Below are 26,770 nucleotides of genomic sequence, written 5' to 3'. Positions count from 1 at the left end.
CCAGGCGTGGAAATACACAACAGTGCGAAGGTCACGTATACCTCCAAAGTCTGGGGTCCTTACCTCCCTTCAGAGGATGCAGCTCTCTCACCCCAACCAGGACAGAGGGTGTTTTGACAATATTAGAAATGCCACAGGCAGTCAGACCCACAGTCTGTTCAGCCCGGTATCACCACCATCATCAACACCATCAAAATCACTACCACCATTATCATCATCACCACCATCATCGCCATCATCAACACCATCAAAATCACTATCACCACCATCATCATCAACAACATTAATAGTAGAGGGTGACAGGGCCTGTTGGAAAGGGCTGGATTCCCTAGAGGAGAATCCTTGACCACTGCTATTTCAAGGTCAGATGCAAAGCCCTGGTGACCCATCCAATTTGGGAGCCTCCAGTGGGCACGTGAGTGGGGAGGGGCCAAGAGCAGAAGCCTTGGGGTCAGGATAATTTGGCTAAGCAGAGGTTTGCAGCTTTGGCTGCATGTTAGAATTACTCCCCAATATTTTTTTTTGGGGGGGTAAAGTTCTGTTGCTGGGGCTACACCCTGGACTAATTCAATCAGAACCTCTGAGGAGGGGGAGAGGAGTAGGATCAAGAACCAGGTGATTCCAATATACAGCCAGTGTCAAGAACCACTGGTTCAGAGGCAGTTTTCTGAGCTCATGTAGACTGTGCTTCTCAAACTGTAATATGCAACAAATGAATTGTTAAAATGCAGATTCTGATTCAGTGGTTCTAGGCTGGGGCCTGAGAGTCTGCATCTCTACAAGGCTCCCAGCTGATGCTGATGCTGCAGGGGCCTGGACCACACGCTGAGTAGCGCGGGGGAGTAGGATGGGGTAGGGGGCAGGGTAGAACCCTTCTGTAGGGTCAGGCAATCTCCTTGGCAGCTCTGGAGTTAACTGGCCTCAGCCAGTTGCTAGCTGTGTGATGTTGGGCAAGGCATTCAGTGCCTCTGATTCCAGTCCTCTCATCTGTAAAATGGGGATGAGTAAGACTTGTTTTACAGAAGTAAGCAAGTTGAGTAAGATCAAGTAAGTTCATGTTTTATACATAAAGTGCTCAAGCATTGCCTGGCACACTGAATAATTGTACAAATGTATCTCACATATATCTTGCTGCTCAGAGGCCTGTCAGTCTCTTGGGTTAAACCAAATACCTGCCATAAGATTTTTTTCCAGAGGTTGTCGGGGTGGGGGGGGCATGTGGGGGGGGAGATAGAGATGCAAGCAAAGGAATCAGGACTTACAGGTATTCAGGTGGTAATGAAAGAAAATTTTAATGAGTAACCTCCAGCTCCCCCACTAAGGGACCAGGAATTCCTATTGTACCCAAATCTCCCCATGGACATCTTCATAGCACTTTCTGGGGGTCAGGCAGGGTCCCAGCTCTGGGAACAGAGGGAGGATTAAGCCTTGGTTCCTGCAATCCAGGAGCCAGAGAGGGCGCATGCAGGGAGGGGCGAGGTACCAGCGGGAAGGGGTTCTTCTATGAGCCCCTCAACACAGCGTAGCATGGAAGGCCTGGGCAAGGAGCAGGCAGTTCTGGGTTCCACTTGCCCTCTAGCCACCTGGTGTCTTGGGCAAATCAAAGACTTTCTCTAGACCTTCACCTCTGAAACCTGGCTGACAGTAATAAGGGAGGTGAATGTGGTCACAAATGTGAAGGTTGTTGGGGGAAGTGTTATATCAACATGTGTGCTCCTTTATAATAAAAGGCACCCAAACTTCCCATCCTTCTGAATTTGATAGCAGGTTGTATCTGTGAGGGTTAATGAGAAAATATTTGTTCCTGGCCCCTGGTGTCTTCCCCAGCTTTCAGGGAACAAGGGGGTGGGTACCCTGAGGCAGAAGGGGTAGGTACCCCCAAGAAGTGGCTTCTCTTTGTGGGAGGCAGAGCTGGGCCTGAGAGAGGAGGCGCTGTACCCAGCAGGGAGGAGGGATGGTTCTTCCTCAGAAAGAGTCCTGTGAATCAAGGGAGACCCGGGGATGTCTCAGCTACCCTGAGGCAGGGCACCCACGGTCCTGTCCCCTCATCCCCATGTGTCGGCGATGTTCCCCCTCTGTGGGTCTCCTCCTTAAACAGGTCCCAGCCTGGTGGGAGGGGGCAGAAGCGTTAGGCCCCACCCTCCCTTTTGACCCCATTGTCCAAATAAATCACACTTGTCCCTTGACAGAGGCATCTGACACAGACTGGGCCCCTTCCTGCCCTCTGCTTTGCTCTCCCAGTGCCCTTGGCTATCCCGGTAAAGCTCTGGGCCCTTAGAAGGGGATCCCCTCAGGAGGGGTTCACTAAGTCCACCAGGAAGCCCAGGCCTGCCCGTTTTGGGTATCTCTTCCTCCTCAGGCCATGTCCCCTCTAATCTTAGGTAGAGAGGCCAGCAAATGCCTGCCCTTAAGGGGACAGAATTGGATGTGTGACTTAAGGTTGAGAGCCACAAGTAATCCCCTAAGTGCTCTGCCCCTTAACCTAAGAGGATCTGGCCAGCACACACCTGTTTTCACTGCTTTGCTGGTAGCAATATAAAAAGCACGCTGGTTAATGACTCTAGGAACTGACAAGGGGTGGGGTGGACATGCATCTGTCCTATCCTGGAAAGATCTCCGGGTAAGCCAGGCTGCACGTGCCTGCCCACAAGGCTGAGGAAGGGCTGGAAGGGCTCGCCCAACTTCCATCCCCACGGGGAGGCTGGAGAGGCAGGGTCAGGGGCGGGGCTCGGGGTGGGTCAGCTGCTCGCTCTGAGCCACGGCTCCCGTCAAGAGGGAGGCCCTGCCGGCCACGCAGGGCGGTTATGAAGACCAGGGAGGGAGGAGCCCCAGAGTCCCGCTGGTCCACACCGCTCTCCTGGAGACAGGAGCTAGGCTGAGTTAGACTTTTGAGAAGCAAAGCGAGTGCCAACCCCTTGACATTTACCAATCGTGTTCTAATCATCTAGAACTGCAAGTTTCCGCTTCGGGTGGCACAGAAGATGTTGGCAGTTTGTTGGAGAATCATTCCTCTGCTGGAGACGCAAGTCTAGAGGAGAAGGAAAGGGCGCTTCAGGCAGAAGCGGCCCCTGGAGAGACGAACCTGCTCCTTCACCCCACAGATGGCAGGGAGGCTGGGGGCTCTGAGAAGACAGCCGCCGGGGCCCCCGCCACCAACGGCCTGGGCTCTGATCCCGAAGCCAGCCTCTGCAAAGCCTCAGCCTCCGAGTCAGCTTCCCCCGGGGAACCTGCGGGGTCCGGGGAGGAAGATACGGGCCCGCCTGGAGCAAGCGCCCTTCCCCCAGGAGGGGAGGCGGCGCCCGGGGAGGAGGGGGCGCCAGAGCTCACCTCAGGAGAGGGCCCAGGACAGGAGGCGGAGGGACAAGCTGGGAGTGGCGAGGTCCCCGAGGAAGCCGCGGAGGCGCTAAGGGACGACCCCGCGCAGGGAGCAGCAGCAGGGCCCCCAGAGCCTGAAGACTCAGGGGACTCTCCCAGCAAGGAGGTCGAGACAGGAGGGGAGGGCAGCCCAGGGCCCGGCCCGGAGCCAGAATTGCCAGATGGAGTCGCGGACTTGGACGCGGAAGCCGCGGAGGGGGCGGAGGACCAGGGGGAGCCCAGCCCCAGCCCAGCGTCGGACGCGCGCGCAGAGGTGGGGGGCGCGCAGGAGGACCGCCCCGCAGAGGGGATCCCCGAGGACGATGAGGACGCGGCCTCCTACGAAGAAGAGGGGGGGGAAGAATCCGAAGAGGACAGCGGCGACGGGTCTAGTTCGGAAGAATCAGGGGGCGCCTCGGAGGAGGAAGAAGCCGGGGAGGAAGTCGGGGAAGGACCCCAGGAAGCGGCGGGAAGCTCGAGCAGTGGGGAGGAGGGGCCCCGACCAAGCGCTGAGGAGTCGCACGAGGGGCCCGAGGGGGCCGAGGCGCAGGAGCCCAAGGAGGAGGGGCCTCAGGGTAGGGGATCCCAGGGCTGCTCCGGGCACCTCCGCGGGGGTGGCGGGGGTGGGGGTGGGGCGTGGCGGCTGCGGTCTTCCCGGAGGTCTTGTGTGTAGGGGCAGGCAGGGACCCACATGGCGGGAGAGCCCCCAGCCAGCCCCGGGTTCGTGGGGTGGAGGCCCCATGGGGGTTGCCCGGCCCTCGGGGTGCCTTCGGGCTGTTCATTAGCCACTTATCCCCAATTCGGAGGGACCCTGGAGAGCCCAGAGGAACCTGATCACGTTATAGGCCATCAGAAACTTACCGGTTAAGGTCCCTCAATGCACTTTAACAGACCAGTGCCTTAACCCAAAGGACCGGGTTGGGGTGGGGGGCATAGTGGCAGGATTTGAGGCCCGGAGGCAGGCTGGTGGATGTGAGGGGGCACTGCGGGACCATGTTGGTGGGCTAGCTCCTGGGGTCTCCCCTTGAAGACTAGGCCATGTTAGGATGGTGATAAGAAACCTCAGGCTGTCTGTGACACTAATGTCCCACATTTGTCCGTCCACCTGGAGCAGCAGCAGCCTTGCTTGCTCTCTGGGCCGGGGAACAGGGAGGGGGGGTGGGCAGGGCCAAAGCTGCTGGGCAACATTGGAGGCTGCAGCATCCTAGGGAGGTGTGGCCTCATCCACCAAGTACACTGACCTGAACCAAGAACTGGCTTGTAGGATGGAGGCACTGGGGTCAACCTTCACTTTCCAGCACAGGTTTCCTTGCAGAGCTTAGTTTCCACACCTGTCAGGTACTCGCACTGGGGGAGCAGGCCCCTCCCCTTGCCCTGGCCTCCTAGTTCTGGATCTGATCTCAGAAAGAATCACTCTCTTGAGGTGCTGCATGAGGCACATTGATTCTTCTCTTCTCCCTTCCCTCCTGGAACTGGTCTCCCTCTGCCCCACAGGCCAAGTCTATCCTCCTTCTATCACCTAAAATCCTTTGTGCAATCAGCCCCTATAGAAACAGCTGTGATGTTAGAGGCCCAGGAATGTGAGCACCCCTCCCTGGAGCCTCAGGTGGTCACAGACATCTCTTGCTGGGTCAGAAGCAGCAGTGCTCCCGCCTCTCCCTCCCCCCTCCCCCCTCTGCTCCCCAAGACTCCCTGTAGCAGCTCTTCCTGATAAAATGCTCACTTAACCAGGCCAGTGGTTCTCTTAGAACCCAAAATACAGACTCCTATAAATCACTCCTCTCAGGAAGTTTTCTAACTCCCCCTGCTAAGACTTCGTAGGCACACTTCTTAGGCCCTCCAACTTCTGGAATCTTTCCTTCCGTACCCACATCGCTGTCTGTAATTATATTACTTTCCAGGTTATTTCACCCCGTCTCCCCGCCAGACTGTAGAAAACTCCACAAGGGCAGAGCTGGGTCGGTTTTGGGCACCACGGCATTCACAATGCAGTGCTCCGTGCTTGGTGTATGTAGTAGGTGCTCAATCAACAGTTGTTGAATACCTAAAATGGATCGAGGAGCTTGACAAGTTGAGTTTGAATTTTAAAACTCCCTCCTAGAAACAGGGTTCCTTGCAGTTGAACCTGGCAAGGCTTGGTCAGCACTTGCTCACAACCCCGCCCTTGCCCGACTGGAGGGAACCTAGAGCCACTGGCTCCTAGTTCTGCCCTAACCCTGCTCTCTGCTTCTCTCCCCAGAAGAGGCGGAAGATGTGAGTGAGGAAGCCCCGCTGAGGGACCGCTCCCACATTGAGAAAACTCTGATGCTAAATGAGGACAAGCCAACTGATGATTTCTCTGGTAACCAGGGGCAGAGGCTGGGAGGTGGGGGGGCTGGGGTGGTAGGGGTGGGGCGGGGGATGGGCTGTGTGGTGTGTTGGTGGGGAGCTGGGCTGGGCTGGGAGAGCCCTGTGGCCAGCGGCCACGCAGCGCCTGGCGGGACATGGCTGCAGCTCCGAGGCCATCAGGCACCCCAGGGAGGAGGAGCGCCCTGGAGATGGGGGGCTTCATGGAGAAGGCATCCAAGGCTGGGGGGCTCTGGGTTGGCGGGGAGGAGGAAAGGCGATCCAAGCAGAGGGACCAGCGAAAGGGTGGAAGGCAAATCCCAGTGCTGCTGCCTGGGGACGGTGCAGCCTCCAAGTCATGGCCAGGGAGGGCTGTTCATCACTTTGGCTTTGATTTTTTTCAGTTGATAAAGCCCTTTGGTGTCCAGTATTTCATTTCATCCTTGTAATAACCCAAGGCTTTCAGCAGGGCTTACTGTCTCCTCTTAATAGATGAGCTGGTGAAAGCTCAGAGCAGGGCAGGGCTTTGCTCTGGCACACAGCTGGGGACGGGCAGCTCACGGGCAGGGTCTGGAAAGACTGACCCTCGGTGGCCCCATGTTCTTCCCTCCCTGTGCCTCACCCCACGAGCCCCTTCTCCCTGGAGCCACACTCTTCTCAAGAAGATACTTGGGATGTCTGAATCCTCCCAGGGGCACCGAGGATGCGGTGAAAGGTGCAGGGCTGGGGTGGCCATGCCTCCTTGCCCTCTAAACCTAAGGCAAGCATGAGTAGAGTTTGTGGGGGCAGAGAGAAGGAGATGGGGTTCCCATCTGCCATAGAGAGGGCCTTCAGGTAGCTGCAGGCTGAGGCGGTGCTTCTGGACACACTGTTGAGGGGAAGGAGAAGAGGATTAGGTTAAAAAAAACCTCTGGAGGCTTTCAGGCGTTGGGGGGATGCCTTTCGGTTTAAAGATTTCTGAGGGTTGGGATGTGCACCAGCTCCCCCCAGGAACACTGATGTACTGCACGGCCCCTGCTCCCCACCAGGCGGGGCCAGAGCCGCGCTGGGGAGTGAGATGGATCCACAGCGGTGAAGCCGCCTGGTGAAGCCCCTGCCTGACCCTTGCCCTTCTCTGCCCCCAGTGGTGCTGCAGCGGCTTCGAAAGATCTACCACTCATCCATCAAGCCCCTGGAGCAGTCTTACAAATACAATGAGCTTCGGCAGCACGAGATCACAGGTACCTCTAGTGTCTGGAGGTCGGAGGTCCCGCCTATACCTCTGACTGTCCACACTTCCCTGAACCCTCAAGGGGAGTTCTCCTGAGTTCTCAGGGAGGGGCAGAGACCTCAGTGGCACGAACCATCCTTTCCCAGCAGGTGTGCCCCTTAATTTGCGCAGGGCTTTATGGGAGAGCAAGTGTTTCATCTGTGAGCATTCATGCAGGCAGTTTTGGTTTCCAAGGATGGAGGTGCCAACTTCCATCCCTCCTGTGCTCAAGAGCCATGAAGGGCTCCCCATTCACATACAGGTCGTGTCTTCAGTCCCCTGATTGGCCTAGAATCCTTCCCTCCTCCTAATGGCTTCTCAACTCAACTTCCCTTGGGTCTGGATTCTTTCAAAAATTGATTTTCAAAATCATAAAAATAAGATATACTTGTTGCCAAAAAAGTTCTGTGCAAAATAGTATAGATTGAAAAATAAAAATCTCTTTCTTGATTTCCAGCCTCTCTAATTCCACTCCCAGAGACAGCTGCTGCTACGGTTTCTCATGAATACTTCCAGATATTGCTCTGCTTACATGAGCACATCCAAGGGTGTCTTTTCGTTTGTTTTACAAAGATGGGATCACACCACACAGCTGCTCTTTCTGGTCCTTGTGAACCCACCACCCTAAATAACATACCCTGCTGATGGACCACGAGGTGTTTGCCATGTTCTGTTTTTAAAGCGTTACAAACACTGCTATAAGTGTTATGTATTTCATGCAAGTATATTTGTAGGATACATTTTTTAAAGAAATGCTGGAATTCAATATTTTGATAGTTGTTGCTCAATTGCCTTAGGTTGTCCTCTGTGTACCCACAACCACAGGATAGTGTTCTTGTTGCCCCACAGCAAGGCCATTTTTAAGTGTTGCTTGTCTTGGAAACCTGTTAACAATGGCATCTAATTGCCATTTAATGGCCGGCCAGTGGTTTGCACGTCTCTTCCTATATTAGTTGGCTGTTTCTGTATCATCTCCGTGACGTTCCCAATGGCTCTACAGCGGATGGGGTGTTGTAGGGCCTACATTATTCCTGCTTTACAGAAGGTGGACCGGAGGCCCTGAGAGATGCTGGGCTACTCAGACCACACAGCTAGAATTAGGAGTGGTAACTTTCTCCTTCCTGTTTCACAATTCCCTTGCAATCTTCTTCGGCAGGCGGCCCAGGGGGATGGTTTCTCTGTGGGGAGAGCATCTCAGTGTCCTGATCTCACTTTCCAGGCTCCCTCCTCTCCCCTCATCTCTCGCCAGTGCCAGGGCTCCTCTGTGCCCCTGGGCAGCCTCCTGTGTGACCTCCCTGCTGGGTCCCTCACTTGCAGCCTCCTGCGTGTGCCAGTGCCGCCCCCTGCTGCAGAGAGCGGGAACAGCAGCCGGGAAAGCCCGCTGGGGTGGTCTCCCGGGAGAGCTGGAAGGCCCAGTTCCCCTTGGTGTGGCCTGGGCCTGGGGAAAAAGGCTTCTTGTGGGATCTCTGTGGCTATAACTGGGGACTCCTGCCACCCCCAACCCCCAGCCCGCCAGTCCCTTCCTGTCCCCGAGCCAGGGGTTGACACCTAGCAGTGCAAAGGACTCACTGAGTGTCTTTACCAGCAGGGAGGAAGGGGCATGGCCTGGTACCAATTTCAGGTAATAAATATGTGCTCTCCCCTCACAAGACACCATCTTGGTCTCAGGGCTCAAGGAGGGGCTGTAAGTCAGCAGGAAGAAGCCTCTCACTGCCCCTTCCCCGAGCCCTGGAGAATTCTGCTTTTCCTGCTCAGGAACCCCAACTGGGGAAGCCCAGGCAGGGTGTTCTCCCCAACATGGGACAAGAACCCGAGAATTGCCGAGTCAGCGCTTGGTCTCGGACACTGGCAAATGTGCCGTGGACTTTGGAGACTAATATTTGAGACCGGCCCTGGAGCCTGGCTTGGGCTGAGCCTGAGGACGGGTGTCTGGAGGTGCAGTTAAGGGGAGGCAGGCAGGGGACAGGCAGCGCCCGAGTCCAGACCATCCAAGGGTGTATAAGCCTCTTCTGTGTCCTTTGTTCGGTTACCAATCCAGATAGCGGCGTTGCAGCCTCTCCCCGCATGGCTGCTCTCTCCTGCCCCTTTTATGAACCGTTCGCTCCCAGATCTGAACCAGGAGGAGTTGACTTCAACTGATCCCTCCCACTCTGGGGCCGGTGTGCTGCGGATCTGTGCATGGCCCAAATGCTGTCTTCCCATGTCCTCTAACTGGGTCATTGCACTAACATAGCATGAGATGTGCCCCTGATGGCGACACGCTCTCTGGTCCAGGGTAGAATCCCACAACTCAAGATGGACTGTCTGGGACACAGCGTGAAGAACCCTGTCCCTCCGCAGTAAGGAGCTTTGTGAGTTCACCTCCATGTCTCATCCCTGCTGCCCACAGATGGGGAAATCACATCCAAGCCAATGGTGCTGTTCCTGGGACCGTGGAGTGTTGGCAAATCCACCATGATAAACTATCTCCTTGGGCTGGAAAACACTCGCTACCAGCTCTATACAGGTAACAGTGAGACTTTCTTGTGTGATTGTTGGTATTTTAGTGTCATATGTAAAAAGCATTTTGAAGAATGAAAACATTCAGGGGATGTAATGTACAGCACAGGGAATATAGGCAACAACAGTGTAATAACTTTATGTGGTGACTGATGGTAACTAGACTTATTGTGGAGATCATTTTGTAATGTATGAAACTATTGAATCACTCTGTCATACACCTGAATCTAACATAATATTGTAAGTCAATTATACTTCAATTAAAAAAATAAAATATGACAGATTAAAAAAAGAAAAAAGAAAAATTAAAATATTCATACGTGTCTTCAATATAATAATGAAGATTACATGCAAGAAACCAGCAGTTATGCCCATGTTCACAGAGCATTATTCACAATGGCCAAGAGCTATAAACAACCCAAATGTCCATCAATGGATGATGGATAACAAACAGGTGTTCCATCCATGCAGTGGAATATTATTCAGCCTTGAAAAGGAATGAATTTCTAATACATGCCACAGCATGGATAAACCTTGAAGACATTATGCTAAGTGAAATAAGCTAGGCACAAAAGGACAAATATTGTATGAGTTCACTTATATGAGGTCCCAGAGTAGTCAAATTCATAGAGACAGAAAGTGCAGAAGAGATTCTAGGGGCGGGGGGTGGGGGAATGGGAGTTAGTGTTTGATGGGGACAGAGTTTCAGTTTGGCAAGATGAAAATATTCTGGAGATGGATGGTGGTGATGGTTGCACAACAACGTGAATGTTCTTAATCCCACTGAACTGTATACTTAAAAATGGTTAAAATGGTACATTTTATGTTATGTATATTTTATCACAACTAAAAAAAAAGAAGCCACTGGGTTAGCAAACATAGTATCCAACGCCTGTGGCAAGCCCTCCGTGAAACATCTTGCTTGTCCATGTCCTTGGTGGTGGATCGCTTCCCCGGAGATGACTGTGTCCCCTCTGACCCCATGCTGTGTGTGCAGGCGCCGAGCCCACCACCTCCGAGTTCACGGTCCTCATGCACGGGCCCAAGCTGAAGACCATCGAGGGTATCGTCATGGCTGCTGACAGCGCCCGGTCATTCTCTCCCCTTGAGAAGTTTGGCCAGAATTTCCTGGAGAAGCTGATCGGCATTGAGGTTCCCCACAAACTTCTGGAGCGGGTCACATTTGTGGATACTCCAGGCATCATCGAGAACCGCAAGCAACAAGAAAGAGGTAATTTAACAATCATTTCTGAACAGCATGAGCGCTGTCTTAGAAAACTGTTAATATTTTAGACAGTGGATGGAAGGCAGACGTGGGAGAGGCTAGTGTTGTCCAAGACCAGGGGATGCATTCTTTGCTTCCAGCCCCTTCTTGTTGTCACCGTGGTGCCTCTTAGGTGTGGGGTACCTCATCCTTTTCCCTTCCCAAGGACTGATCAGGCTTGGAGGCCATCAGTGTTTTCCCAAGGGGAAGCCTGGTCTTCTCTGTCAGGAGCTCCTTGAGGTCTGTGCTGGGGCTGAGCTGCCTTTGGGAGGCCCAGGGTGTCTGGGTGATCAAGAGCCTGGACTCATTGGACCCCAGTCCCCATGTACTTGACCTCTGGCTAACTTGGATCTGGGTTAAACCTGACCTTCAACTCTTCCTAGTCCCAGTATCTGCTTTACCAGGCCTGCTTCAATAGAAGCCTGTCTCAGACTTTCCAAAGCTCTGCTTGCCTTCAGGTGACAGGGGAGTGCCACTTAGTGTCACTACGATGCAGGGCCGTCTGCAGAGATGAGTCAAACGGGGCATTTGTAGGAATATATGACCAGATGGTGGATCTCAGTTTATGGTTATAACTCTCATTTTGGTTATAACCAGAACCCTGTTTTATAGCTAGTAATAATATTATCACTAATAATTATAATAATAAATTAATCTTTATTGCACTCCTATAATGCATAGGATAATTTTATGCATTACTGATTGATCATTTTAGAAACATTTCAAGACAGGTATTCCTAGTCCTCTCATTTTGGAAATAAATTAAAGGAATTAGAATGTATCGAGCTGGCTGTGTGACAGGCTGGCAGTTTTAGTTTGGTGCTTTCCTAAATTTATAGCAACATCGTAATCTTTATATCATCTTAGGTGTTATTGTTCTTCTTGTCATTTTGCAGCTAAAATGCTAAGGCTTAGAAGCATTTAACATTCAGCTGGCCAGTGGCAGAGCCCAAGTTCTAGTCCAGGTCTTGATGGCATGTCCATGTTTCTTTCCCCTAAGTAAGACACCTTCTCTTTTATTCCTTCTAATTCCCTGACTTTTTTCCTTCAACATCTTTGCCACTGCCCAGATCTTTTCAGACACTGGGAAAATCTCCATTTGGAAAAAGTGTTTTGCTTTCCTGAAGCCTTGGATTCCATTGTGGATTAAAACAAGGATCAGGCCGTTCTTTTTTTTTTTCGGCCGTGCCACGTGGCTTGTGGGATCTTATTTCCCCATCCAGGGATTGAACCCTCAGCCTCAGCAGTGAAAGCACGGAGTGCTAACCACTGGACTGCCAGGGAATTCCCCAGGCCATCCTTTTTTTATAAAAATAAATAAATTTATTTATTTATTTATTTTTGGCTGCATTGGGTTTTCGTTGCTGCCAGTGGGCTTTCTCCAATTGCAGTGAGCGGGGGCTACTCTTCCTTGTGGTGCACTGGCTTCTCATTGCGGTGGCTTCTTTTTGTCGCGGAGCACAGGCTCTAGGCGCACGGGCTTCAGCAGTTGTGGCACGTGGAATCAGTAGTTGTGGCTCACGGGCTCTAGAGCACAGGCTCAGTAGTTGTGGCGCACAGGCTTTGTTGCTCCATGGCATGTGGGATCTTCCTAGACCAGGGCTCAAACCCGTGTCCTCTGCATTGGCAGGCAGATTCTTAACCACTGCGCCGCCAGGGAAGTTCCCCCCGCCCCCCACCAGGCCATTCTTGACTGAGGGTTGACAAGGGACAGGAGATATGTAATTAATTCTTTAAAAGTCTTTAGAAACCCGGAAACTCCCTGATGCCGTTACTCCCTTCGAGCCATGGGGTGGTCTGGTTCTGGAAAGAGGGGCGAGGGGCTTGGGGTGGGACCTGCCCAGCCTGACTTCTCGCTCCCTCTCCCCAAGGTTACCCATTCAACGACGTGTGCCAGTGGTTCATCGACAGAGCGGACCTCATCTTTGTTGTCTTTGACCCAACCAAGCTGGACGTGGGTCTGGAGCTGGAGATGCTCTTCCGCCAGCTGAAGGGGCGTGAGTCCCAAATAAGGATCATCCTGAACAAAGCCGACAACCTGGCCATGCAGATGCTCATGAGGGTCTATGGGGCCCTCTTCTGGAGCCTGGCCCCGCTCATCAACGTCACAGAGCCCCCAAGGGTGTACGTCAGCTCCTTCTGGCCATATGACTACAAGCCCGACACCCACAGGGACCTGTTTCTCAGGGAAGAGATCTCCCTCCTGGAAGACCTGAATCAGGTGATTGAGAACAGGCTGGAGAACAAGATTGCCTTCATCCGCCAGTATGCCATCCGGGTCCGCATTCACGCCCTCCTGGTCGACCGCTACCTGCAGACATACAAGGACAAAATGACCTTCTTCAGTGATGGGGAACTGGTCTTTAAGGACATTGTGGAAGACCCTGATAAATTCTACATCTTCAAGACCATCCTGGCAAAGACCAACGTCAGCAAATTTGACCTTCCCAACCGCGAGGCCTATAAGGACTTCTTTGGCATCAACCCTATCTCCAGTTTCAAGCTCCTGTCCCAGCAGTGTTCCTACATGGGAGGTTGCTTTCTGGATAAGATTGAGCGGGCCATCACCCAGGAGCTCCCCAGCCTCCTGGGAAGCCTTGGGCTGGGGAAGAATCCAGGTGCTCTCAACTGTGACAAAACAGGGTGTGGCGAAACCCCAAAGAATCGCTATAGGAAACCCTAGGTTGCTGTGTCGCCATTCTCGGGCTCCTGTTGGTGAATGAGCTTGTGTCCTAACTGTCTGAGAAGTCCTGGTTTATTAACCCTTTGAGCCACACTGGCAGGAACCGTTATGCATTGGAGATTTGGGAGTTAATTGAGGCCAGTTGGTGGGGTAAGGGGTGGGTCGAGGGGGGAGAGTGGAAACTGTGAATTGTGGCATGCTTGTCTTGTTGCTTCAATTAGGAACCTGACTGAGGCACGTCAGGCCACACCTGCTTTTCCTGGACCCCTCTTGGAGGGACAGAGAGCAGCTAAATTCTAGTGTAAACTGGATTAACGAGCATCACATGAGCTAAAAGCAGCTGAAATTCCTTTTTCCCCCGATAAGCTGGGAAACTAGAGGAGATTTGAGTTCCGTAGGCCTGTCTTCTCCGTCCACGTGGCTGCCTTCCACACACAGTCTTCTGTTTGTCCCCAGCCCTCGGCTGCCTCCTGAGCTTGGGTTGGCTTCAACAGGAGACAGTCTCTCAGGGTCTGAATCAACCTGGGTGTTGAGCCTACCCCCAGGCCTCTCCCCTGTTTCCCCAAGGGGTGGGGAACGATTCAGGATACCAGAATGCTGAGAGAGAACAAGAGTTCCCGGCTAGAAGGATCTGCCTCCCCTAGGCCATTTCTCTGGCATTGTTTTCTAAGCCAGCCAGGAAGCTCAGTCCCTTCCTTGGCCCCAAGAGGAGGGTGACTGTTCCATGCATTCAGGTAATTTACTTGTTAGAAGTGACTTCAGTGAAAGTCCCGGCAGGGCTCAGAGGGTTAATTGGTTTGCAGTGTGTCTTTGTCTATTGCATGTCTTGGAAAACTCAGACCCCAAAGGCTTTGGGTTTCAGAGGGGACAGTGGAGAGCTTCTTGCTGTTGCCACAGCTTCTCCGTGGAGACACTTGGCAGAAGATTCGTTCCTTCCTGGTTTTCATCACATGGCTTTTCCTTTCCCTTCTTCTCCGTTCCCTGATGCGCTGACACTCGATACTCGGAGCAATTTCCCAGGAGTCAGAACCAGCACCAGCCACTTGGTGCTGGTGGCAACCTAGGCCTGACCTTCAGTTTCCCACCTGAACTTGATGCTGATACCCACCAAGCGCACATGGTAGGGGAGCCTGGCCTTCAAATACCAATGAGTGTGAATGTGTGTGTATTAAGTTGTCCAAGAGAGATTAGGGAGATAACAGGTGCCTGAGGGCACAGAGGAGGAGCTAGCTATGAGAGTCATGCCTGCCTGGCGGAGGGCAATGGGGATGGGGGACAGAAGGAAGAGCCTGGAGGGGACAAGCCTCTTGATGGGAAGTGAGTGGGTGAAGAGTCTAAGTCCAGGAGACCCGGGCGGCCCGGCTGCCCCGAGGGCCTCCTCCTGCCGAGTGACAACTGACCCGGCCCCTCCTGGGAGTGACCTGTCTCGGGGGACTTCACCAGGAGGACCCACCAGCACCAGGGGATCACCCGGACCAGAAGGACAGTGAAGACGAAGCAGAGGGAGCGGCGCCCTGAGGATTAGGCAGTGGACGCAAATTGGCAAATTGGTGATCAGATTAGGCCCACGTGGAGAACTGCAATCCCGGAATTCCTGTTTCTCAGAATGATTAGCACTCCAGCGAGTGCTGCATCAGAGGCTGCCTCTTTTGGCTTTTTGGAGGACCCGGGACCTCCCACAAGAAGACCAGAGGACCCACCGCCACCAGGACGTTGTTTCTAAGGACAGAGCCAACCGGAGAAGCAAAGCCTGCCAGGGGCATCCAAGGAGCCTGGTGACCAGCACCTGGGGAGCTGCTTCCTTCTCATTAAAAAGCAGCCCTGGCTTCATCTCCCATCCTTTGCACTCTCAAGGGGCTGCCCTCCCACTTTGCTCCTTAATGCCCCTTCCTGCCCTCAGCTACTCTTGGCATATCTGTTTTTCCCAGTGAAGAAGGGGAAGAAAAAGTGGAGAACTGGGCATTGTCATAGCTGCGGAGGTCGCCACTGCTTTGGGGGAAGCAGCGGGAATGAGATGAACACATTCATACAATATTTATATTTTCTTGGGGGGGGCAACATCATCAGCAATCTTTCCCCCCTTTTCTTTTCTCCATCCAGCTAACTTTTCTTACTCCTTCTGTTCCTCTGTTCACCCCTTGACTTCCCTTCTTTCTAACTTCCCGCAGGCTTGTCAACCAGCTGGGGCTTTAAGTGCTGTTTTGTACCCCGCTCTGTGGAGGTGGATTTCGAGCAGAATTCTGACTCTTTGGGTGGGGGTGGGGGGTAGTGGGGAACTGGGGGGGATTTGGAATCCGGAGATTCCTCCAGGAGGAGTATCTATGAACGTTTGTGCCTGAACAGTTGCTGTTTCTCTCCGAAGCAGAACCTTTCCAGTGCTCTTTCCATTCTGAGTTCATCAGGGAGAAAGTCTCAATAAAGTTCCAATCTCTCTTTAACGCCTCGTGCTTTCTCGTTGCCTCCAACCAGTGTAATCTCTTTTTCTTCCTTTTATCTAGTGGAGTGTACTGATTTTTATTGACTTTTAAGTTTTTTAAAGAGCAGTTTTAGATTCAAGGCAAAATTGAGAGGAAGGCAGAGATTTCCTACATAACCCCTCCCCACACAGCCTCCCCCAGTATCAGCGCCCCACCAGATGGTACATTTGTTACAACTGACGAACCTACATTGACACGTCATAGTGACCCCGAGTCCAGAGTTGACATTAGGGTCCCTCTTGGTGTTGTACCTTCTATGGGTTTGGACAAATGTACAATATGTGTCCATCTCTGTAGCATCATACGGAGTAGTTTCACTGCCCTAGAAATCCTCTGTGCTCCACCTATTTGTTCCTCCCGTCGCCTCTCACCCCGTGTACTAATTTCTTTTTTTTTTAATTTAATTTTATTTTTGGCTACGTTGGGTCTTCGTTGCTGTGCGTGCGCTTTCTCTAGTTGTGGCAAGCGGGGGCTGCTCTTCGTTGCGGTGCGCGGGCTTCTTATTGCGGTGGCTTCTCTTGTTGCGGAGCACAGGCTCTAGCACACAGGCTTCAGTAGTTGTGGCACATGGGCCCTAGAGCATGCCAGTTTCAGTAGTTGCGGTGCGCGGGCTTAGTTGCTCCGCAGCACGTGGGATCTTCCCAGACCAGGGCACAAACCCGTGTCCCCTGCGTTGGCAGGCAGATTCTTAACCACTGTGCCACCAGGGAAGTCCCCTGTGTACTAATTTCTAAGTTTCTTGGGGATAGACTGAAAATGTATAAGTTGCCCACCCTTGATTGGGACGCCCTCCCAGCATCTTCTGGAACTCCCTCCTGCTTCTAGCCTCCTGGTGTCAAAGGTGACTTGTTCCTTCAGCCAGCTCTGAAACTAAGGCTGTTGTACAATTGGAAACTTGAAGTAATACTCTCTCCTCATCACCTTGAATTTGTCATTTTCCCTGGCCTCTGTGGCAGTAGCCCATTAATAGGAGTTATTGAAGCTTCTGTCCCACAGAGCTGGCCCAGGCGGTCACAGCATTTGGTCCATGCCCTCAACCATGTGGCTGCCCACCTGGCACCTGAGGCTCAGGTGGAGATGCTACAGGTCAGGCCTGAACGTAAGGATGGTGCCTCCCCTTGGCTTCTGCAGAGAGTGGTGCCCCCACGGCGTGTCACACTCCTGCTGGTACCCACCTTCAAGGAAACCCAAGCCAGTCCTTGCCTCCTCAAGCCTGTGCCCTTCCCGCCACACCTTACTGTCCTGGCGTGAGCATGTTCCCAAAAGGAAAAGAACCGGGCCCTGGGGTGTTGGTGGGAGGTTGGGGATAAGCAAAAGGGGAGTGTGAGAGCTAACCCACGCCAGCACTGATGGGCTCACACTGGAGAGGATGCTGGACTCAGCGAATTCAGCGCGAGGCCATCTGCTCTGGCTTCTCCTGAGGTGGGGGCTGATCTTAAGGCAATGCCCTCTTCCCCTTGGCCTCCTCCCGATTAGGGGGCCCACATTCCACAGACTGATCAGCTGAGCAAGCTGCTCTGACTAAGGCTGCTGCTGCCACCCACCCCACAAAGTCACTGGCCCTGCCCGTAACTGCAACCAGCGTTTTCCCACGAATGGAAGAACATGGAGCTTTTCCCAGGAAAAGGCAAGGTAGGTGAGGTCTGTTCTGAAGATAAATAAAACACATCAGACCCTGCTGACATGTTCAAAATTGTGCTGTTTCACAAGCCTCATCCTACTACATTTACGTTAAGTCTGCCGTTAGGATGATAGGGAAACAGAAGGGCAAAATGCAGAAAGCAAAATCAAAGACCATTCTAAACATAGCCTGATGATATGAGGGATGTTGTGGATGGAGAGTCTACAGCTATGTGTATGTGTCCCCTGAAGATCTGGGGGTTACAGGGGGATCTATAAGGAGCATGCAAACGCATGCGTGTAAATTCTGTGTGTGGGTGTGTGTCGGGCAGCAGATGCAGATGTCTAGAGGGTGTGCATTGTGTGTTGTGTGGAGAAGGTCCATGGGCAATGGGGACGTCTGAGGTGGGGAGGTGGGCGTGGCTGTGAAGTAACTGTATGAACAGTGTGTGGATTTCAGATCATGGGAGCATGTGTGCAGGCAGATGTGTGTAGGGGGTGCCCAACCCAGGGTGGAGACCCAGGAAGATTCCACCCGAGGAGGACATCCCAATGGTCCCTGGGCTTTTCATGTGTCCCCCAAAGTCTGAGCCTTCAGACAACATTACAAGCCAATTCCACTTTCTGTGACATTCGGCTCAAGCTTTTCCCAATCCAGGGAAACTTGAATTTTTCCTTAGAAGACCATAAAGGCAATAAAAAAGAAGCATAAGAAAGAAAAAAAAAATGAGAGTAGAGCAATGCAGCAAAGGTGGATTCAACAGGTTCTGAGGTATCCCCTGCGCCAACCTCTTATCCAAAGCATACAAAAATGACATGCATAAATGAGCATATTCTGTGTGTGCTTCCACTTTGGAACTTGTTCTCTGTTTTCCCATAAAGTCAGTGGGGAAGGGAAACAACTTCTAGAGCACTCCTTTGCGCCAGGAACTGGTCTATAGACCTATAGACATTACCACTCTTACACCTTAAGCTTATGCAGTAATTCTAACAGCTGTGTGCCAGACCACACTGAGTGCTTTGTGTACTTTATTTCTTTTCTTTTTTTTTTTTTTGGCCAGCTGCTCGGCTTGCGGGATCTTAGTTCCCCAACCCAGGCCACGCCAGTGACAGCGCCGAGTCCTATCCACTGGACTGCCAGGGAACTCCCTGCCTTATTTCATTTAATCCTCAAAATAACCCCACAGGGAAGGAGCCGTCCAGCACAGACACGAGCACAGGCTCTGGAGTCAGAGTGCTTGGGATTCATCTTGGGCTCCACCACTTACTAGCTGGGCAGCCCTAGGCAAATGACTTAACTTCTCTGTGCTTCAGTTTCCTCACCCACAAAATGGAGATATTAATAGTCCCTCTCTCATGGGGTTGTTGAGGGGATTAAATGACTTAATAATGCAACATGCTTGAAATAGTACAGAGCCCACAGAAAGCATTCAGTAAATGTTATTACTATTATTCATCATACTTTACTAATGAGGAAACTGATGGTCAGAGCGGTTGGGATGATGGCCTGTGTATTTGGGAGGGCCAGAATTCTATCTGAAGTCTGACTTACCCTACAGGTCATGTTAGGTTACTTGCCCAGGGTCACATTTGGTGACACTGTTCTTTCCTATCCCTTTCCCTCCTCTTTACAAACTGGCAAAAATTAAGCATTGTCTGATTTTTTTTTTTTTGATGTTCGGTCAGCACCTTGAAACTTGTTAATAACAAAAAAAAATATCATTTAAAAGTAATTTTCATTAAAAAGATTATTGAGGATTATTTCCTAAGCAACAACAAAAAAATATTAAAAGAAAAAAACCAAACCCTTAATTCCATTTCAATTTGATCTCTACCATGATCATCTTGTAAAGTAGATGGGGCAGGTATATTTTTTATCCTTAAATCCAAATCCAGCATGGGGAAACTGCATATCCAGAGAAGTTAAGTCCAAGTTCACCCTGTTAAAACATGACAAACCAAACTAAAAGGCCAATTTTCTGTCCATCCCATTATTCTTTCTACTATATTCTATCACATTGACTTGTGCTAATCTGGAGCGTAGGCCAAGTTATGATAGTACATTTTTCTGACACGCTAAAAAGAGTGATTTTGTCTTTGTGAAGAGTGCTAAAAATATTTGTTTGTTCTACTTCCATTTTCTCCAGACTTCTGGATTTTTTTCCACCGCAACTTCAAAAGCCCAGGAATTCTTATATATTTATTCAGGCATAGTCTCTGCCCTGGGGAGCTAACAATCCAGTTAGGGATACAGTCATGGAACCCGAGTGACCAGGGAAGTCCTCTGGGATGAAGCGACCACATTTTCTAAATCATACATGGGGATACATGGTCTGGCAGAGGATTTTTTTCTCATTTTCAAATGTAATTATTTGAAAAGTCTGACCAATGCATATAGACTGTGTAATTTACTTAAGCATTTAATAGATTTCCTTTGTTGAGAATTCGTCTCCTGAGAATACTGAGACAGCCAGGGGGTTATGGAGCTTGGGAAGGGAGTGGAACGCTAGTTACACTTTGAGGGATGGGAATTCTAGCTACACTTTGAGGGATGGGTGGGTTTGGAAGGTCAGAGGCCAGGGGGGTGAATTCTGGGGGAACATCAAGGGCCCAAACCCACAAAAAGGAAGACATCTGTGTGGCCAGTGAGGAATCAAGGTGAGATGAGGTGAATTAGGGAAAACTAGCACTTAAATGGAAGCCCAAGGAACCTGGGTTCGAGGCCACTCCATTTCTGAACAGAGAGGGCCAAAAGAAGCAGGGAAGTCTCTGCAGGCAGCAGCACTGGGGCTGACTGGAGAGGTGAGAGCTTAGCACCAAGGAGCCTGTTTCAGCTACCCAGATAGTGTCCCACGGGCAATGCTCCTCTGACAGTGATCCATGGCCTGATGGGTGGGGGGTACCAGGTTTCTGTCCTCTCTCGACGCTGACCCACTCCTAGGAGCTGGAGCCTGGTAAGGAGGCGGCGGGAAGGAGCCCACCCCATCATTCTGGCCCTACTTAGGAGCCCCTGTTGGACCCTGGGCCCCTACCAGCCCTGGGGCAGAAGCAAATCTGTGTTCCTTCTCTGGGCCCCTGTGACGTTTCGGTCACTCCAGCCCAGGTGACCAGGGCCAGCAGACAAGAGGACACGCAGGTCTGTGTACCCCGGGCCAGACGAGGACACGGGTGCTCCTGGCCCGCGGCCTCGGGTCTCAGATCATCCAGCAAGACGGGCTCCTGAGGGGGTCGGGGGCGGCTTCCTGCGCAGGGACGGGTCTCCCCGACCAGCGACCTCCGCGTTTGGGGGCCTCGGGCGCTGTGGTCCGGATCCTCACCGCGGCCAGGTCCAGTCCGAGGTCAACGCCGCGGCCGGAGGGCCTCAACCTTCGTCGGTGCACGGCCCCCACCCTCCCACCCCCGCCTTCCATGGGAAACCGAGGCCCGGAGCAGGGCATTTCTGGACCAGGGTCGTGAGCGTGGGGGAATCCGGTTCCCGGCGCCAGAACTTGGCCTCGCCCCTCAAGCCCGGCTCTTGACTCGCAAATTGTTATCCCTGAAAGGCTCCTCACCGCAACCCTGCGGAGGTACCCCGCCCGGCCACTGAGCCCGGGCTCCGGCTGAGCCTCGCTCGCGGGAGCGCGCCCCGCGCACGCGCCTCCGCTCGTGCCCGCGGCCGGGCCCCGCCTCATCCAGGGCTGCGAGCTCCCGACAACGCTCCCGGGATCACGCATGCGCAGGCGCGCGGCGGCGCTTCCTGGGAACGCGGGCTCGGCTGAGCCGGGGCGGGCGGTGACTCAGCGCCGGGGGCGGGGCGGGCAGCGGGGTCCCCTCCCCGCGGGGCGCAGGAACTTGGCTCTGTCGGCCTTTACTGCCTTCTGAGCGGAGGCTGACCTCGGGCCGCGCTGCGTTGCAGGCTAGCCCACCCAGCCGGCTCTGTGCGCGGTCCGACCGCTGGAAGCCCGGAGGAGCGCGGAAGTTTTCATTTGGGGTCGGGAAAGGCCTTGAACTTGCTCAGAGTTTTGGGGTGAAGCCACAGATTTCTGGAGGCATTTGGGGGACGTGAAGAACGTCAAAGGCAAATTGGTGCTGGCAGTTACTATGTTGTGGTTTTCACCTGCGGTCAAACCTCAGGTAAAACAGGAACTGATAATTTTAGGAGGTTATTCCACTTCCCTCACCCCGCCAGAAATTCAGAGAAGCTGGTAAAGCTAGAATCCACACTGCCCTCTCTTCCTGTCCTTTAGGACAGAAACCCAGCCTTACCTTGCTCACTTTTTTCTATTTCTGGGTGACCGCAGTTGTGAAAGCACTTAGGGCAAATGAAACTTCAGATAAGGGGGCCATGGAGGGTGATATTATTAGAATGTCTTTCTTGTGGCTCCTGGGTTTTCCTGAGTCACTAATTTCAGGAGCTAAAAAGGACTTCAGAGATTCTGTAGTATCTCATCAAGTGGTCGTTAGCCTTTCCTTGACGCATGCCCAGCGACAGGGATCTCTATTCAGGGTCTTCAGACAGGATGCTGGCTTAGGTCCCTCTGCCCCAGTTGCCCCCTTCTTTTGCAGCCCTGTGGGCATCAAGTGTTTACTGGCTTCTGTGCTTGAACCCCTGTGCACACTAGAAATTGGGAAGGGACCTCTGTGGCTAAACCAGGGTTGGCCAGCTGCTTACTGAAAGTAAAGGGAATTTCTTTTAATTCCCTGAGTTTTCTCGGCTGTTGCTTTGGAGCGGAGATCATCTGGGTATCTGGTACCCTGGTGCCTGAGAAGAAAAGGAAAGTCCTTGGAAAGGGGTTAGGTGATTCCTGGGGAAGAATGCGTTGGTGTGGGGCTTAGCTGCCTCACCTGCCCTCTGCCCAAGGCAGCTCTACTTCCTTATATGCATCCCTTTCCTGGGTTTAACTTCACAGAATACCCAGTGGTGGCGGGGAACTGTAGGACAAAAGAGCTATTCTTTTTACCAATGAGGAAGCTGAGGCCTAGGGAAGGAGAAACTGGCTTAGGGTCACAGAGCCAGTGAGGAGGAGAGATGGGACTCAAATCCAGGTCTCCTGATCCCCAAGCCTTTTCCCACACTCCTTCACCCTGTATGTCAGGGGCCAGTAGAAAACAGATGGCATATTTCAATTGCGTAATTTGAGGCGGAGTGTAGGGTAACAACTATGGAGAGTGAAATATTCTGGGGCTAGTCACAGTGGGATCTTACCACCTGTATGCCCGGAGGCAGGGAGGCTGTGTGGAAGGTCATTTTCCTAGAGCTGGGACTTTGGGTCAAGGGGCTCAGGAAGGGAGTTGGGGGAATAAAAGCCTTGTCTTCAATTTCTCCCTCCCTCTAATCTGGCTCCCCATGGACCAAACCCAATGGGAAATCAGGGACAAGGGAGTCTTGATTAGTCCATACAGAGCAATTCTAGGGCACTGCACAGGGTGGAAAAAGATGTAGAATGTACGGGGGTGGGGTGGGGGGAAACAAATGAAAGATAACCAGCATAACATGCAATCTTGCTTCTACCAGTATAACAATAGTTTATATTTCTTGAGCACTTACTCTATGCCAGGTATGTTCATTATCTCATTGCATCTTGCCATAAACCCATTTTCTCCATTTGACAGATAAAGAAACTGACTAGAGAAACAACTCGAGGGATAGAGGTGTGGACAACTAAGCTGACATCTGCCTCTCCAGGATCTTATCTTGTGTATAGTAGTTCCTCTGTGGATGTTGGTGGGATGAATAAATGAAAGAGGAGCACATAGAGGCTGGATTCGATGGAGAATCGCCCTGAAGATCCTTAGCTGTGCCTCTTCTCTCTGGGGCTGGGGCGCAGCTGGAGGGACTGGAGGCTGTCTGCAGAGGTGAGTCCCGAGCCTGTTGGTGTCTCTCCTGCCGCTTTGTGATAAGCCAGGTTATTCAGGTTAAAAGAGTAGGTATATAGATCTGAAAAAAAAAAACCACCCCACACCTTGGACATTTTGCCTTTCCTAGTAGAGGATATCTTTGGAGTTAAAAACATTTCTCTTTCTGCAACCAGCCTTACCCACCTCCTGATTTCTGGTCCCCCACCATCTGGGCAGGGGCCTAGGTGCTGCCTCCCTTCCCTGCTCAACTCCTGCGCTCCACCCACAAGCTTCGTTCTGCTCACTGCATTGCTGTGCTGTTCCTGGAACACAGGGTTCTTCGGGGATGAACCAAAGACCAGTGTGGCCGGGAGCATTTTACCAGCACCCCTAATGTGGCCTGCTATGGAGCAGAAACCTCAGCTCAGAGGCACTGGGCTCTTTCCTCCCTGCTTCCTCTTCCTTCAGCACCCCCTTCCTTCAGAATCCTCTATTATTGGCCTCTTCCTTCGTCAAGGGTCCCCCAGAGTCTTTCATTTGCTGTTCATCGTCCCAACACCTCAAGCATGGAGACGGAACCTGACCTATATTGAGCACCTGCTGTGTGCCTGACGCTGCCAGGTGCTTCCTAGCCATAATCTCATTTCGTTTCATCGTGATCTACTCGGTAGGAAGTATTAGGGAGGGACCTTGCACAAAAGCAAGACTTTGGTTGGGTAACATGTCCAAGAACACACAGCTCTTAAGGGTAGAGCTGGCATTTGAACTGTGGTCTAATTCCCAGGCTCATCCTGGCCCACTCCTCACCCAGGATAAACCCTGCTGCTGCAATATTTGCGTTCCTCTTGCACTTTGGCTGTCCAGAGCCTTCTCCGGGTGCCATAGCCTGCGACCCTGGGGCTTGGGCATGTTGAATGCACTGTTTCAGCCCACCCTTTGGGTTTCCGTGTGGATCTGCCTCACATTTGATTCCATCCATAGTCCGTGGATCTTCCTCCAGGCCTTTGCTGATGATGCCTCCTCCGTCTGGAGGGCCGTTCCACCTATTTCTGAATGGCACATCCAGCCTGTTCTCTAAAGCCCAGCTCGTATGCCACTTCCTTCAAACTCATTCACCTCCAGATTCCCAAACTCACCTTGGTGAGCCTCCCCTAGAGGATTTATCGCATTGTCTCCTGTATGTGCCCTAATTTGGATATGCAACTTATTTTCTTTGCTGGGGGCAGGGATTATCCTTATACGCAGTAAGCCACCAGTGAATGAATGCATCTGGGGAGCTTTTTGTGGTGAAAAGAGTTAAGTGAAGGTTTATCCCACAACTTTACATGCTAACTTTGCTTGAAACAAGATTCAGCTATAAAATAAATGTCCTGGTTGCGTCTGGGGGATAGGTGGTGGAGGATGCCTTGTGCTTTCCTCGGGGAGCCTTGAATTTGGGGAAATGAAGACACACCAATGAGGGCAGGCAGTGGAGAACAAGCTGCTTAGGTGGAAAGCCCTACACATCTGTCTCTCCAGATGGGGCCCAAAGAGTGGTGAGCTGAGTCCCTTGACCTTTATCACGGGTTGCAGCTTTTCTGAGGCCATTCCCTGTACTCCCTGAGTCCCTTTATGTTTGCTCCGATAGGTAGAGGCCATCACTCCCGCTTTCACCACCAGGGGTGGGGGAGACCTTGGCCACAGTGACAGCCCTCCTTCCCTGGGACCAGAGTTGGCTCAGAGCACCATTTCCCGTATCACCCAAGGCAGACAGGTGCTGGGGCCCTTGCGCAGAGAATGGGTGTGGGCTGGGATGACTAACCTGCTCTGTCACCGCCTACAGCTTGGTTCAGAGCCCCTCGGCATCAAAACAGTTCCCTAGGAGGAGCACAGAAGGCTCTCCGTACAGATGACAGCTTGGGCTCCTGCTTCTGCCAATATCTGTCGCTGCCCCAGTGCTTCAAAGTCCAGGTCAGTGAGGAGCATCCAATGGGATAGGCATGGAAAACAGGTAGAAGAGGCAACCTAGGAAGGAGAGGCCTGATCTGGGCATCAACAACCTAGATTTTAATTGGGCTCTGCCAGGAGCTCACTGTGTGTTTATAAAGGAAAGGGGTTCATTCTTTATAAGTCAACATTTTTTTGACCACCTGCTCCTGTCATGCTAACTAAGGGCAAGGAGGGCTGTGAGAAGTCAAAACCCATCCCTACCTGGATGGTCTCTCAGTCTCTGTAAATCAGTACAAATCACGGTAATAAATGCTATACAGAGGTGTTTTTGGAGCACAGAAGAGAAACTCACTCATCCTTCCTAGGGGACGTGAGGGGAGATTTAACTGAAGAGGTGACACTTGAGCTGGACCTTGAAATTGGAATTCTCCTGGCAGATGGGAGTAAGTCTACTGCGTCTTTGGAGAATGTCGTGCAGTATTTTGTCAGTGGAATGAGGTCAGTGGAAGGTGGAGAGGAGTAGGGTAAAGACAGGAGATTATACGTGAAGGTCTATCTGTGTTTAGCAGAGAAGGGCCTTCTTAGGCCGTATGGACTTTGGACTTTATCCTGAAGGTAGAGGGACAACTTGAACCGACTGTGTTGCAGAAAGACCACTCTGGCAGCAACCTGGAGGATGGATTGGAAGCATCAAAGATGAAGAGAGACACTGGGCGGAAATGGGTTAGACTGTCACAGGAGGGAATGTTTGAGGACCTCAACTGTGGGGTTAGAGAAGAGGGTTGGACTAGATAATCCCTAAACTCACCACCTGGGCCTTTGGTCCTTTTTGCACCTGCCCCTCCCGCCCTGTTCCTACTTGGTTACCTTGATGGACCATCTCCCAGGGAGATGGAGCATGAGCTGCCCTATTCCCCCATGGGGACCTGTTTGGATTTTGACCCTATCCAGTGTGCCTGTTTGTCAGTTTTGTCCACCCAGTAGAAAGCTGTACTCTGTCTTGGGGTCCTTTCCACTCCCACCTCCATCCAGCCCTGACTGTGCTCTCTCCTCCGGCCTTGGACTGTAGGTCTCCAGACTGGCAGTGACAACTCTGCTGTCCTCCCCATTATTCTTTCCAAGAGGAAGGATGAGACACCATGTCTCATTGGAAAATGTTGACAAGCAGGAACTAGAAAAACAGATTAAAGGAACCTTGGGACTTGGTCAGAGAGCAGAAGGTGAAATACAGGAAATGCAGGGCAGTCCCACAGAATGACCCAGCAAGTCTGAACCCCTTGATTTAAATTCAGCTCAGTTCTGTAAAAGGTAACCCTAAAACCAGAGGTACATGTCTTCTCCTAATCGCTTCACTGTTATCCCCGGTGAGGGTTACACATGCTACCCTTTCTTGTTCGCCTTGTCTGTGAAACTGTCATCTCATGATTCTTGGACCTATAGACTTCAGCAACCAGTCAACAAAGAGGTTTTTGGTACTTACTGTGTGCCCAGCCTCACGCTGGCTGGGATAGGATACAGATGCCCCCTGACTGTGTTCCCAAGGAATCTGGTGT

At 52.1% G+C, this 26,770-nt stretch overlaps 1 protein-coding gene across 1 annotated transcript in view; it reads left to right on the top strand.

Moving 5' to 3' along the window:
• The window catches only part of SRL (sarcalumenin), a 37,575-nt gene extending 24,059 nt beyond the window's left edge, over positions 1-13,516 (top strand). The window contains exons 3-9 of the mRNA XM_068524772.1: positions 2,242-2,258; positions 2,885-3,929; positions 5,594-5,695; positions 6,804-6,899; positions 9,318-9,434; positions 10,425-10,658; positions 12,563-13,516. Of these exons, the coding sequence (XP_068380873.1) occupies positions 2,242-2,258; positions 2,885-3,929; positions 5,594-5,695; positions 6,804-6,899; positions 9,318-9,434; positions 10,425-10,658; positions 12,563-13,374 (2,423 nt within the window). The 3' untranslated portion in view covers positions 13,375-13,516. The remainder of the gene's footprint in view (positions 1-2,241; positions 2,259-2,884; positions 3,930-5,593; positions 5,696-6,803; positions 6,900-9,317; positions 9,435-10,424; positions 10,659-12,562) is intronic.
• Positions 13,517-26,770: the final 13,254 nt, after the last annotated feature.

This window comes from Eschrichtius robustus, chromosome 16 (assembly GCF_028021215.1).
Source record: "Eschrichtius robustus isolate mEscRob2 chromosome 16, mEscRob2.pri, whole genome shotgun sequence".
Classification (NCBI taxonomy): Eukaryota; Metazoa; Chordata; class Mammalia; order Artiodactyla; family Eschrichtiidae; genus Eschrichtius; species Eschrichtius robustus.
The sequence above is the reverse complement of the archived record's forward strand: the minus strand, read 5'-3'. Positions and strand labels throughout refer to the sequence as shown.